The 13,915-nt window shown below is 34.2% G+C and overlaps 1 protein-coding gene across 1 annotated transcript; it reads right to left on the bottom strand.

The window, feature by feature from the left end:
* Positions 1-9,518: 9,518 nt before the first annotated feature.
* LOC114741193 (glucan endo-1,3-beta-glucosidase) lies at positions 9,519-13,599 on the bottom strand. Its single transcript, XM_028929447.1, has 4 exons — positions 13,137-13,599; positions 12,326-12,904; positions 10,595-10,907; positions 9,519-9,819 (listed from the first exon to the last, which is right to left on the bottom strand). Exons 1-4 carry the CDS (start codon positions 13,584-13,586, stop codon positions 9,797-9,799), a joined length of 1,365 nt encoding a protein of 454 aa, XP_028785280.1. The 5' UTR covers positions 13,587-13,599; the 3' UTR covers positions 9,519-9,796.
* Between the last annotated feature and the right edge of the window lie 316 nt (positions 13,600-13,915).

Below are 13,915 nucleotides of genomic sequence, written 5' to 3'. Positions count from 1 at the left end.
AAGGCTCCATTAATTGTGGTCAATGACTGCTGCACTGAAGAACAATTCTAGCACAAAAGAACCCAAAATATATTTCAAAAAATCACTGAAACAAAATAATCAGAGCAGTCTGACAAGTGATCAGGGGAGAAAAAACCTGGGTAGGCCTTCATGTGATCACTGCAACGAGCGAGAGGAAGGGGGAAAAAAAAAATCAGGCGCTTGTGCATTCCTATTTCTGAAAATGGCACCTCACTACATCTTAGGACCTTAACTATTTAAAATAAAAACAGGGGGTCCCTGTTCCAGCATAATTACAAAAATTCAGATCAAACTGAAACAGTAAAATAGAGATCTCACATAACCAAGAACATTTAAATATGTAGTGTTATGAACTGCAAATTGGATTGACATAGACATGCACATCAAGCGACTATAAAATATATATGGGAAGAGAAAACAAAAAGAGATTGGGAAAACAGAAGGTAATTTGGACATGTATAGAACAGAGCTGAAAAATCTCAAAGAGATTACCCACAGGAGGATCACAATCCTGAAATAGCAAGAAACAAGCAGGGAACGATAGTTTGAAAGTGAAAAATTGTGGAACCTGCAAGAAATAGACGCCTTAGCTGTAATATACACATGTGTGCGTAGTAGGACTGACCTTTCCAAAGTATATTCATCATTTAGTCAATTTATATATGAGTTATGGATCATCTTTAGTTATCTAATAGTTTTTTCAAGTTATTACTATGGATAAACCAACAAGAATATGTAAGTCTTCAACAGCCACGCACTTTCTCAATTCAGAATTCCAAGTGCATTAAATGTTAACTAATTGTGGATAATAAATGGCTTGAACTAATAATTTGGTTGTCCCTCCACAAGCAGGTGAGAGCATCTAGAGGTAGCAGCTTAATTGCATGATGACCTGAATAGGGTTAAAAAGGTTCCGCAAATAGTATTAAAAACAAAACGTGTAAAAAGGATTAAATAAAATGTCAATGTATTGACCTTTTCAAAGACAAGACCCAATGGGAATGTGGTTATATGTATTTTTGCTTAAAATAACGATTAAGAATGACTTAACAGAATGGACAACAAAGACATCAGACTAGGTGAAGGCTAAGACAAACCAAAGAACCTACCATGAGCACAAAGGCAAACCCCTCCCGATATCACTGTGAACCAAACAAGTGAATGAAGACACTATAGAAGCATTCCTCAGCTTCTCAGATTTGTGGAAAATCAATGGAAAGTTCAGATGCTAAGCAGCAGATTAAATACCTATCTTTGAATTTAGAAATTTCCTCTGGGTAAACCAATAGAAAGTTCAAAGCAACATTAAGGTCGTAATTATCAAATGTATGAATCTGTACATGCCTTCAACAACTTTGACGGCCTTCTTTTTCAAATCCGCATCAACAATGGACAAAACTTCAGCAAATCTTGCAAACAACACATTCAAAGGTTTCTCAGACAATCTGTTAAGCGTAGAGAGGAAAACCAGAATATTCATTCACGAAAAACATCGCAGCGTAGGTACAGGCATATATATTCTGGCATACACACGTCATGATGATTATACCCTCTCTCCATAACTAACTCTAAAGGCAAAACTTACCTTTTCCCTCGGTACAATTACTATAAACCCCCTTACCACTGTAATTTATATATCTAATATCAGGCCTCGGGGAGAGTCGAAGAACGGAGAAGTGGGGAGATCGAAGTGTGACGCGACTTCGAGCGGAGAAGACGAAGTGAGCTCGCAGACAGTGAGAATAGAAAGACAGCCGCGACTTCTAAGGCTTTGAATTTATTTCTATAAAAAAAAAAATTGCATATTCATCTGTCAAGGATAACAAACAAGTCTATGATAAAACCGTGCTCCTGTTACCCAAAACAAACGGGTATATGATGACTCGTCTGTTATTCTTAAACAGACAAATATATGGATGATATACTCGTCTGTGTTTCAAAATAGGCGAGTGCGTTTCCATATTTTCATCTGTTTTTCTTAAACAGGTTAGTTTATACTTTTCCGGTCCTTAATATAAGAACTATTTAACTAATTTAATTAGATAAAGAAAGTTAAGTAAGTTAGTTAATTATAAAAAAATATAACATATTTTTTCTAAAATATCATAATCATTTTTCTTAATATCCTCCCTCCCTCGCTTATTTGATTATGGTTGAGGGAGTATCTATAAGAGTAATTTAAAAAAAGTTGATAAATATGATAAAAATGTCTTATAATTAGGACTAAAATTAACTTAATAATTAGGTACTATACTAAGGACCGGAGAAGTAGTTTTTTTTATGTTTTTTATGAACAGATAAAAATAGGAGAAGTAAATCATATATTTTGTGGTAGTAAATTTCTGGAACCACATTTATTCCATTGTTGGTCAATGCAATATAATGCACAGTCCTTTCACTCCCAAAATCCTCATTGCAGCTCGAATGAAGAAATGGGAGATGAAGAGATTGAACCAAACAAAAATCACGCAGGGAATCCCATTCTTATTCCAATATCAGCAATAAAAATTTTAGCAGCCAACAGGTTAGCCAGAAAAAAATGTCAGAGTACAAAGGTACAACTAAAGAACGATACAAAAAAAGATTCCATAGACACACACAGATGAGATAGTTGTCAACTAAAATTGGTCCAAAAAATGAATAGAGATGGACTCGTGCGAGTATCTTGTATCGATTATTGGTGCTCTCCATCATCAGCTTTTATTATCTATACCTCATTTCACTCAAAACCACTCATTATTTCAGCAATGGCGAATATTTACGGCAGTCCAATACAATGCAAAAAAAGAAAAAAGAAATGCAAGCCTACTAAAAATCAATACATGAGGCACAGAACTTCGGCAAGATTTCATAAACAAATTTCAGCCAAAAAAAAAATTTCACTACCTCAATCGTTCCTCACGCTTCACCATGACAACATAAACATCATTATAAACATTATAAATATCATATATACATATAGGGAATTCAACAAGATTTCCAAAAAAAATTTAGGAAAAAAATCAATTTCACTATCCCAATCATTCCTCAGACTTCTCGACTAGTACCTGAAGCGGCACTTCCTCCTTCTAGTCTATGGCATACAATCCGTGAAAGGTGTGAAAATCGACTTCAGGTTTGTCTTTTGCAACCTGACAGAAGAAGATTAAAAAACCGTGATAGCATTATAAATTATGTGACAGACATTATGCTCTCGTTTGGTATGAAGTATTGAAATTGAGGATTAAGAATTGAGATTGAGATTGAAAAAATCCATCTAAAAAGCGTTTAACATAAGAGATTGATTATTATATAGGATTAGACAAACCCATATATGTGGAATTGGAAAATACCATGAGAGGAGATGGTATTCTCCAATCTCACCTCTATGGGTTTGTCTAATCTCATATTACAAGCAATCACTTTTTCTCAATAGTATTCTCAGTCTTTATCTCTTATTTTTAATATTTCATACTAAATGGAACCTATAATCCTCAACTGCCCAAAAAATATGAACAAAAGTAAAACGTGTGAGGAACGAAAAACCCACAGCTAGGAGACTATCTACAAAATAGGTAGAAAAAGCAAAAACCTTACTAGGAGCAAAAACCTTTCTCTAGTCAGAATTTCAAAGAAGCGGTAGTGGTACCAGGTATGTAATAGTGGTATCAGAGTCACTAAATCCTTGTTCATGAAGTACATACTTCATTTACAAACTCAGATATGATCAAAGCTATCTTAGGCAGTATGGAAATATGAAGGAATACAATAATTTTCTTTGATAGTGTTATGAATGGATTCAAGGGACCAAAAAGTTATTTATTATGTTGAATGAAGCCAAAAATCTTACTCACGTGCAAGTGATTAAGTTGGCTTTTTACCAAGTCTTCGTAAATAATAAAATAAAATATTAAAATACTATATAATAAAAAGTAATTATCAAAATACAACATTCAAAATTGATTACCATGTGAACAACTTTAGATATGTCAAAAAGTCTTACATTTTAATAACAAGTTGCATATTTGACTCGTACTTTTAATAGGAAATTGAAGTCATTCAAGAGCTAAAAGGTTTCAGTTTTTCCTTGATGCCCACTGGGAAGTGGCTTCTCTTCGCTGCCACTTTCTTCTGCTACCCCTCCTCAACCCAAAATTGTTTTGGGTGTGAAATAGGGGTATTGAACACTTTTTTTTTTTGTAAAATAGTATTCAATATCTTAAAATATTATTTCAATAGTACTCAGTATTTTGAAATAATTTTTGACACACCCACTCTAAAATATTTTTGCACGAACACCCAATATTCTAAAATAATTTTTTATGCTCTCATAAAATATTTTTTTAGCAACACTCAATAGTAATTTTTTTAATGATCTCAGCATCATAAAATATTTTTTTAATAATATCTAATATTCTGAAATAATATTTTAAGACATTCGATGTATTTTACACAAAAAAACAAAGTATCTAACACTCACATTTCACACCCCAAAAAAAAAAAATTATAAGGCAGGGTAGCTTTGGGTAGAGGAGGGGCAAAAGACGAAAGTGGCGGCAGAGAGAAAAGGCGCTCCATCCCATCCAGCGGAAGATTGCCATCCAATCACGGTCACTAGTCCCAGCTCCAGACAATATTATATGAAAAATAACTGAGTTAAATCATTGTCTTATTTCAGCTTGGATATTTTTATGGATTAAGGTGCATCCAGCACCTTCAAGTATTTTGTCAGGTACACTCAGTAGCCTAAAGTAATTTATGGTGTAATTTTACCCTCAAAGTAATTAAAATGATGCACCGGTATCCCATGCTAACAGATCTGTTAGTTTAACCGTTAAATTGATGAGTCAGTACAAGTTTGACCAAAATAATCTGACGTGGCATGTCTAATAAGCAGGTGATGTGAAATTTTTTCGGGATTAAGATGCATCCAGCACCCCCAAGTATTTTTCCAGGTGCACCCAGTGGCCTAAAGTAATTTATGATGCAATTTTGCCCTCAAAGTAATTAAAATGGTGCACCGGTATCCTATGCTAACAGATCTGTTACTTTGACTGTGAAATTGATGAGTCAGCACAAGTTTGACCAAAATAATCTGACCTGGCATGTCTAATAAGCAGGTGATGTGGAATTTTTTTCGTCTGCCACTGCTTTGTTTTCTCTGTTCAGTAAATGCTCTCTTCGGCTCTTGGAATTTTTTTCAGAGTAAGAAATTTTTTCAGAGATACTCCTCTGGTCCTATTTATAGGGTAGAGAGAGAATATTTTTTTTTGTCCTATTTATAAGGCACTGAGAGAAATTTTTTGTATGAATGTACAAATTTACCCCTCATTTATTATTGTATTGACTTTGTTTATATGAGGTATAATGCATATTAAATAGGGATAAAGTTGAAAAGTTATTAAAATTTAAATGAGAGTTAATGAAATTTAAGGTTTTCCTAGGTCTGTGTGAAACATGCTGGAAGTGCCTTATAAATAGGACTAGAGGAGTAATATTCAGACAAAACAATGGAATTAACAAGAAAAGCCATGTCACCTGCTTATTAGACATGCTAGGTCAGATTATTTTGGTCAAACTTGTGTTGACTCATCAATTTCACAGTCAAAGTAATAGATCTGTTAGCATAGGATACCGGTGCACCATTTTAATTACTTTGAGGGTAAAATTGCACCATAAATTACTTTAGGCCACTGGGTGCACCTGGAAAAATACTTGGGGGTGCTGGATGCACCTTAACCCCGAAAAAATTCCACATCACCTGTTTATTAGACATGCCACGTCAGATTATATTGGTCAAACTTGTGCTGACTTATCAATTTAACGGTCAAAGTAACAGATCTGTTAGCATGGGATACCGGTGCACCATTTTAATTACTTTGAGGGCAAAATTGTACCATAAATTACTTTAGGCCACTGGGTGTACCTAGCAAAATACTTGGGGGTGCTGAGTGCACCTTAACCCTATTTTTATTATATTGCAAATCATTGATAAAAAACTTATATGTGTTATAAATAATAGGATATAGTTAGAAAAGTAAAATATATTCATCATAGTACAGTGAAATATGTTGACACATAAAATTTGTAAACAAAAATGAATAAATTATTAATTTTAATTATGAACATTTTTCATGATACCAAGTACGAACTGTGGTAATCCCATTTTATATATTTTTATGATAAGTTTTTTCCCCAAAAAAATGATGATATTGTGAAGTTAATTTTTTTAAAAGATAATGACCATTTTATGATAAGACTTTTTTAATTATGAAGCATTTTTTTCATGATACCAACATTGTGCTGAGACCATTTTGTATTTTTTTTATAGGGTCTTTTCCAAAAAAAAAAATAGTATTTTGGAATTAATTTGGTTTAAAAAAGCGAATCATTTTATGATAAGGTTTTTTTTTTTTAATTTACGAATCCCTTTTTCACTAAGCTGACATTGCCATGAGACTGTTTCAGTATTTTATTTTAGGACTAAATGCAAATTTGTCCCGAAAATTTTCATTTAAGAGCACTAAGCACGTGGATTTTTTTTTTTGATACAAATTTATCTGGTAAATTTAAAAATCATAAGGGATAATTAATCCACAGCTCCTTATAGTTTCAACTAATTTTGAATCAAATCCTTATAGTTTTTTTTTCTTTTTATCAGATCCTTATACTTTCACCTGTTTTTAATTAGGTCCTTGTATTTATTTTTCTTTTTATCAAGTCCTTATAAGTTTACCTTATTTTTAATTAAGTCCCTGAATTTTTTATTTTTTATTTTATAAATTCTAATAGTACTATTATATAAACATAAAATAGTATATATTATTTAATATTAATTTATAAACAATAATATTGTAAAGATATTGAATTATTATAATGATTTTAATTTTTTCAGAAAAAAATTAATTGTTCTAAAAAATTTTCCTGAAATCATTAATTCTATTACTTTTTTATTACATTTTATTAATTTAATTTAATTATTAATATTTTATATTTCAGTATTAATCTATTTAATTAAGCTTATATTTAATTAATAAATAAAAATTAGAACTACATGCACCTGATTAAAAATTTGATAAAATTATAAGGACTTAATTAAAAGAAAAATAAATACAAGGACCTAATTAAAAAAAGGTAAAAGTATAAAGACCTGATAAAAAAAACTATAGACCTGATTCAAAATTCATTAAGACTATAAGGACTTGTAAATTAATTAACCCAAATCATAACAATGTTGTCCACTACTGTTAAAAATATTAATGATCAACATCAGTCTTTTAATGGTAAGAAGTAATGTTGCTATGATTTTAAACTTTCAGGACAAATTTGTACTTTAAAAAAAATTTATGAGTGCTCAACGTTGCTCACTGAAAACTTTCAGGGTTTATTTACACCTTAATTCTTTTATTTTATTGTTTACAGGGTCTCGGTGAAAAAGCCGATTAAGATTCAAGGCATAAGACCCAAAGGACTGGTTCCAACTTTTCAAAGCGCGGAAGAAGGAAGAATTCCTAAAGTACAATAGTTATTACAGAAGTTCTCCAATGGGAAGGTTCTATACATATTTATATATCGACTCAGATGAGGTTATTACTTATGTGTGCTACTATTCAAGCTACTCTATTAAGCGGCCAGGGCGTTGCTAATTTAGCAAGCATTATCTTGAGGGATGTCACCCCCACTATTCTTTGGGACCCTGCTTTCCTCTTCTACCCTTGTCATCGTCTTCCCCTCCTCTGCCCAAAATTATGCCATTTCGGGAGTAGAAAATAAAGGCTGGTCTTTTTTTTTTAAAACCAAAATCCTTCAATCTGAAGTATTTTTCAGTAATATTCAATATCTTAAAATAATTTTCAGTATACTATCCAAAAATATTTTTCAGTAGTACTCGGTATCTAGTAAACTGCAATATGAACTATTTTTCCAATAACACCCAATATCTTAAACTAATTTTTAATGCATCTGGTATCTTAAAATAATTTTTAATGCACATGGCACCTAAAATTATTTTTCAGTAGTACACAGTATTTACCAAGCTACATTATGAACTATTTTTTCAATAGTACCCAGTACCATAAACTAATTTTTACTGCATCCAGTACCTTACATTATTTTTTGAGTATTAACACCCAATATCCTAAAGTTAGTTTAAAATATTGTGTGCTATTGCAAAAATACTGCAGCTCCAACTTACTAGATACTTGGTGCTATTGAAAAAATATTTTAAGGTGCTAAATGCTTTAAAAATTATTTTAGAATATTGGATGTTATTAGAAAATAATTCAGAGTGATACATATTGGTTTTAAAAAAAAAAAAAAAAAGAGGGTTAGTCTCTATTTTTACGCCCAAAACGGTGTAGTTTCGGATAGAGGAGAATAGGATGGTAAGGGTGGGGGAGTAAAGCCGGTCCCCTTTCTTTCTCCCTCTTTCTTTCGGCTAGAGAGGAAGGTGATCCTAAGCAACTTGTAATCGCAAGGAACACTAGCATGCCTACAACAATGTCTGTAAACATAACCACTACCTACGACAGCGAAATAGAAGTTGCGTTTTTCTGCTTGTCAGGATGAGAGAAAGGCTAAGAATAATAACTAGTCGGATACGTTTGAGGTAACATCCAAAACAAGATGATAGCACGGGTTTAAGTCAGGGAAGTGGAGCTATTATATAGGCACAACTCTAAAAACAATCAAACAGTCATTCATTTACTATTCAAGAGATTTTTTTTTCATATTCAAAAGCCTATGATCATTCTAAATGACTACAGCGAATCGTTCAGCTCTAATCTTTTCTTGTCCCACCAGTTTCTCTGTTTTCCATGTTCTCTCTCGACCCCTTTAATCTCTCTACCCTTGATATCAAAGATTGATATTTAATATTCCTCCGATCCTAAATATAAGACCCTCATATACACTATATGAGGGTCTTATATTTAGAACCGGAAGAATAGGAAAGAGATATAGAAAATTAAAGAAGATAATTAAAGCAAAAAGAAAAAAAAAATTGAGGTTTTCGACTGCTTCAACCAATCCACCAAACCTCATTAGTTTGACGGACCAAGTCTAGTCTAATCTAATCCAACATCCGTTACTCTAGATTGGACCACATCACATAGTGCCCAACCCAACCCAACCCAAACTTAAACCAAACTTCAGGTTAGGCTCTAATGTGGGCCGGTATATTCCTTGTCCAACCCTAAGAGCAAACCTAAGTTGGAGGGATATATCATTTCTTTTGCTCTTCATACACGACGTACAATCTTTACTACCAACAGAATATACTCAGAATGTCTTACCAAAAATTACAACTACATATATCCCTCGAACCCAACAAGTATCGATCAGTTATCAATCCTATTTATCAATTTGGCAAGATCCAACTCTTTTAAAGAAATTTGCATTGAACATAAACTTGGAACCCCCCTTGTTAGCATCCAAACTACTCAAGCGATAGAAAATAACTGCCCCCAAAATAATTTTAGTTTCAAACGCGCACCGCCTAAAATGATTTGATGAGCAGGTACCATTCAAAAGAATCATATCATCAAAAGATAAACTAAACCAACAACAGAATAATGTTCCTAACATTTCAGACACAACTGTTGCATAAAATAGAGCGTAGTCTTGATGACACATGATGATCTCTAGGTTAACATTTACATATCCAATAGTAGTAGTAATAATCATAATAAATGAATACATGATCACGATGAGTCAATCAATAAAATAGTCCGTAGCCACATTCATGTTGAGCATCTGGGAATCACAAGTCCTTGCTCTCTTCTTCTGAAATTCACACTTACATTCTACATTTTCCGTAACCTGTCAATAACATCAAAATATAAACATTAAGAAAACAGCACTTCTCGTAACAAATTAAATTCTCCCCAGTCCGTCCAAAAATATATCAAGACCCCAGAAGTTTAAAACAAAAATTGAATTCAAATCTAAATCAAAACTACAAATATTCACATCATTTGCGTCACTCTCAATGTTCCTCAGTTCAAAAACACGCTAAAGCACCCGAATAAAACTTATCTAAAAATGTTTCCTCACGCCTAGCTCCACCTACATTTTATAGCCGGTCTCAAATCCAGACAAGGGGAGGAAGGTTATGTTCAGCTCTCAATAGCCAAGATAAGACTCTACTAAAACTTTTATGACATTATGAACATAAAACTTTTTAATTAACAATTTATCTAAAGATTTGGTTATCCATACAACACAATGACATATGCAATTGTGTAATCGATTACAACTTGTGGGATTAAACATTACCACACATCTAGATAAGGTCTTGTCTAGGTGCATTGATAGGAATTTAATTCTTAACTTTGAGAAATGTCATTTCATGGTTGATAATGATATTGTTTTGGGTCATCTAGTTGCTAGGAAAGGAATTGAAGTAGATAAAGCTGAAATTGAAGTAAATCTAAAAGAGCTCAAGTCATTCCTTGGACATACTAGGTTTTATAAAAGATTTGTTAAGGACTTTAGCAAGATAGCAACCCTTTTGTCTAGGCTCATGCAAAAAGACGTGGAGTTTGAAGTTTGAAATTTAATTAGATTAAGAATGACCAGAGGCGAAGCTACTTACTGGGATTAGAGGAGGTAATGAGGCCAGAGTTGGAGAAGTAGCAGTCGAAGTCGTGGCGACCCTTGGCCTGATAAAAGGCGTTCATGGCGTACGTGGCCAGCTGCCGAACGTTACTTGGGTCATAGCATGCTCCTCCCGCCTGAATCGGCTTACAGTCCACTCCCTGGCTGCATACATACTCTATGTTCGCTTGTAGGGCCTGCTGGGTCGTCTCAGGCTTCGGTATGCACCATTTCTGCCCTACTTTACTTGGGCCTTTTGGGCTTGGACTTGGGCTTGGGCTTTGGCCTGGATTTTGCGTTACTGGTACTGCCTGTATTAGTATTTAATATTAATTATTAGTTAATTATCAAAACTATTAATATCAAACATTTTCTTCCTTAGATTAACATCTGCATCATTGCCGATGCACCGAAACTCATCTTGAGCGGGTCCAACTTTTATTTGGCCGCGTACAAAATATATTGGTTAATACTAGTCCTTAAGTTCCAAACCAAAAAATTTAGTTCCTTAAATTTCTTTCCTAAAACATCAATTTCTTTAATTTAATAAAAATCTAAAACATTTTGTAAGGAACAAAATCTGTGATTTGAAACTCGAGAGGACTAAAATCAAAATTTGTACAACTTGAAGGATCAAAAATTATATTAAGCCAAATATATTCAGCCAGTACAAGTGTTTACGGTTTTGAGATAGATTGTGCATGACTAAAGACTTGTAACTGCTAAAAATAAATTACACATAAATCCTTAAACAAATTTCAAGTACCTTTGGGCAATCAATTTTGCCAAAAGGAATTTTTTTTATTGCAATTTTGTTAAAAAAAATCAAAGATAATTTGAAATGATAAATTTAAAAAAAAAAAAAGGACAACATCAATAAGCTATAGATTAAAAATATACAGCATATTCTTGGTCATCATCAACTTTTGAAAGTCAAGGTGTCCCCTTGCTAAAATATCGCCATCAAAGAATTGACACCTCATGTATGAATACTATGAACATAAATACGGCATCACACTTCATATGTCACCCTAACCCTACCACCTGTGAGTCATGAAGCTTCATCTGTCTCTCTGAAAAGTGACTCACATTTTTGTGGAAACATCTTATTATTAATTACGTTTACTAAGTTCGTAATCAAAGAAAATTTTGTGTGTTTGTAATTATAACTTGTTCACATCAACCACATAAAGGATAAGTATGCGGATGAAAAGAGGTACACTTGGGCAGCTGTAATTATGAAACAAGAACAAGAGTCAAACCATATGTTATTAAATAAAAAATATTTGGTATTCCTAGTATATTATTAAATAAAATATTATATTATATTACCAAATAAAAAAGTTGAAAAATAACAGATGACAAAAATAGGTCAGATGCGCATGTGGTATACAATGAAGAACACCGACAATCTTTTTGTTTAAGACGTTAAAAAGACCTCGTATGTGATGTTTACCGTAATGTGTGAAATAATTAAATTAAAAATGATTTTCCTTAAAAAAAATACTTACAGAAAAGGTTAAAGACCAGAAATAAAATAAAAATACGGACTCAGAGACGATATTTCAAATAAAAACTCAGAATCCCAAGAATATAAATAAATAAATAAATAATCGCCCGTCATGATTATTATAAATTTCCCACCCCCAAGAATCCAATCCAGGTCAAAAGAAAGCATAGAAAAACTTTAATTATTTTCTAAACTCTCAGAATAAATAAAATTTTATACCTGTCCGTTGCGCAAGATCCCAGCGTCATAGACCGGAGTAAAATCGGGTTGGAACATTCCCCAGTTCCTCTCGGCGGTCGGACCGGGTTTCTGGTTCTCATTGAACAAGGCGAAGATGTAGGTATCGAACCGGCGTTTCGGCATCAACGGCGTCCCCTTCCCGGACTCCACGTGCGTCACCAGCTGGCCGTTGTACGACGCCGCATTGGACACACTACAAGCTTCCCATCCATCACAGTTCGTCGGCCAACCCGTCTCGCCGACGGCGATATCGACATCACCGAACCCAATGGCCTTCATTGCGGAGTAAACCGCGTCCATGAGTGCGTCGAACTGGTTCGTGTAGGTCAGCCCAGTGTTCCGGTCGAACAAGCCCCGGTTTGGCCTGAACAAAGCGAAGTTTGCGTTTTTCGGGTTGTATCCGAAGTACGGGTACGGGTTAACCATAAAGGGGGCTTTAGTTTCCCTCAAGAATTTCAACATTGGAGCGAACACATATCGTGCAAATCCATATCTGAACCGGCCAGCGCTTGGTGGAATAGACGCGTGCATTATGGCTAAAGAATGTGCAGTTGTAACCTGAAATGTTTCAGAAGATAACGTTAATTAGCTTAAATTTACCTTCTTATAACGATTCAATTCCTAAAATATCGTAAGATCAGCTGAGTAAAATCGAATCGTTTTGAAAAACCGAAGGAGATTTTGTCAGGTCTTTTAGGTTAGAGGGATTTAGTTGAAATGTCAATGAAATTGGAAGGGCAAAAGAGGGATTTAAGCAGGAAGAAGGGGAAAACTAGCACATTTTGAATACCTTGATGTCTCTGATTCCCTCGGCGTTCAGAGCTCTGTGGAGAGTTCTCATGGCGGGGACGAGAAGCTTTATGGTGTTCCAATCGGTCCAATGGAGCACTTCACTGCCGACGAGGATGTACTTGATTTTAGTTTGAGGGTGGAAAGGCTTGATGTGAGTAACGACCCACTGGCGAGCGGAATCTAGGTTGGTTAGGGCCACAATATCTCCGTTAGGTGCTGTGACGGTGACGGAGATGCCACTTCCGGCGAAGGCTTGCAGGATTTGAGGGCTCACATCGAAGATCTTAACACTGTCGATGGTTGTCTTCGTCTTGAGGAAATCCGCCACCGCTTGCGGTGACGGAAGGTTGTCTCCGACGGTGCCATAGTTAACGCCGATGGAGAAGACGGTGGTAGCGAGATGGAGGAGAAAGATGAAGAAGATAGCTGAGATTGGAGATGTAGCCATGGTTTCTGGTTTGTTCTTGCCCAGGATCACCGTAGAAAGGCAATATATAGCAGAAGCGGAATTTAAAATAAAATAGAAAACGTGTTTTTTTATTATTAAAAAAAAAAAGACGATATATAGCGGAAGCGATCCAGCCGAGATCTCCATCATGAGGTCTATTTATTGACTAGATTTGTCTATTTAGTTATTATTTGTAGTTTGAAGGTTGAAACAGAAAGTATTTGATCTGTGGAGAGTTCAGTAGTTTACAAGTTTTTTAAAAGGGTTGGCAAAAGAAAGAAATAAAGAAAAAAAAAAGTTTTTTAAAGGAGTAATACACAAGCACAAAT

This window comes from Neltuma alba, unplaced genomic scaffold (assembly GCF_004799145.2).
Source record: "Neltuma alba isolate B1F8T4 unplaced genomic scaffold, ASM479914v2 tig00003315_pilon, whole genome shotgun sequence".
Lineage (NCBI taxonomy): Eukaryota > Viridiplantae > Streptophyta > Magnoliopsida > Fabales > Fabaceae > Neltuma > Neltuma alba.
Note: the sequence above shows the minus strand (reverse complement) of the source record. Positions and strands in the feature narration are given on the sequence as shown.

Coding starts and splice junctions, on each gene's coding strand:
- LOC114741193 (XM_028929447.1), bottom strand. CDS start 13,586: ATGGCTACATCTCCAATCTCAGCTATCTTCTTCATCTTTCTCCTCCAT. Junction 12,905..13,136: donor AGGGAATCAGAGACATCAAG/GTATTCAAAATG, acceptor GAAACATTTCAG/GTTACAACTGCACATTCTTT. Junction 9,820..10,594: donor CATTACCTCCTCTAATCCCA/GTAAGTAGCTTC, acceptor TGTTATTGACAG/GTTACGGAAAATGTAGAATG.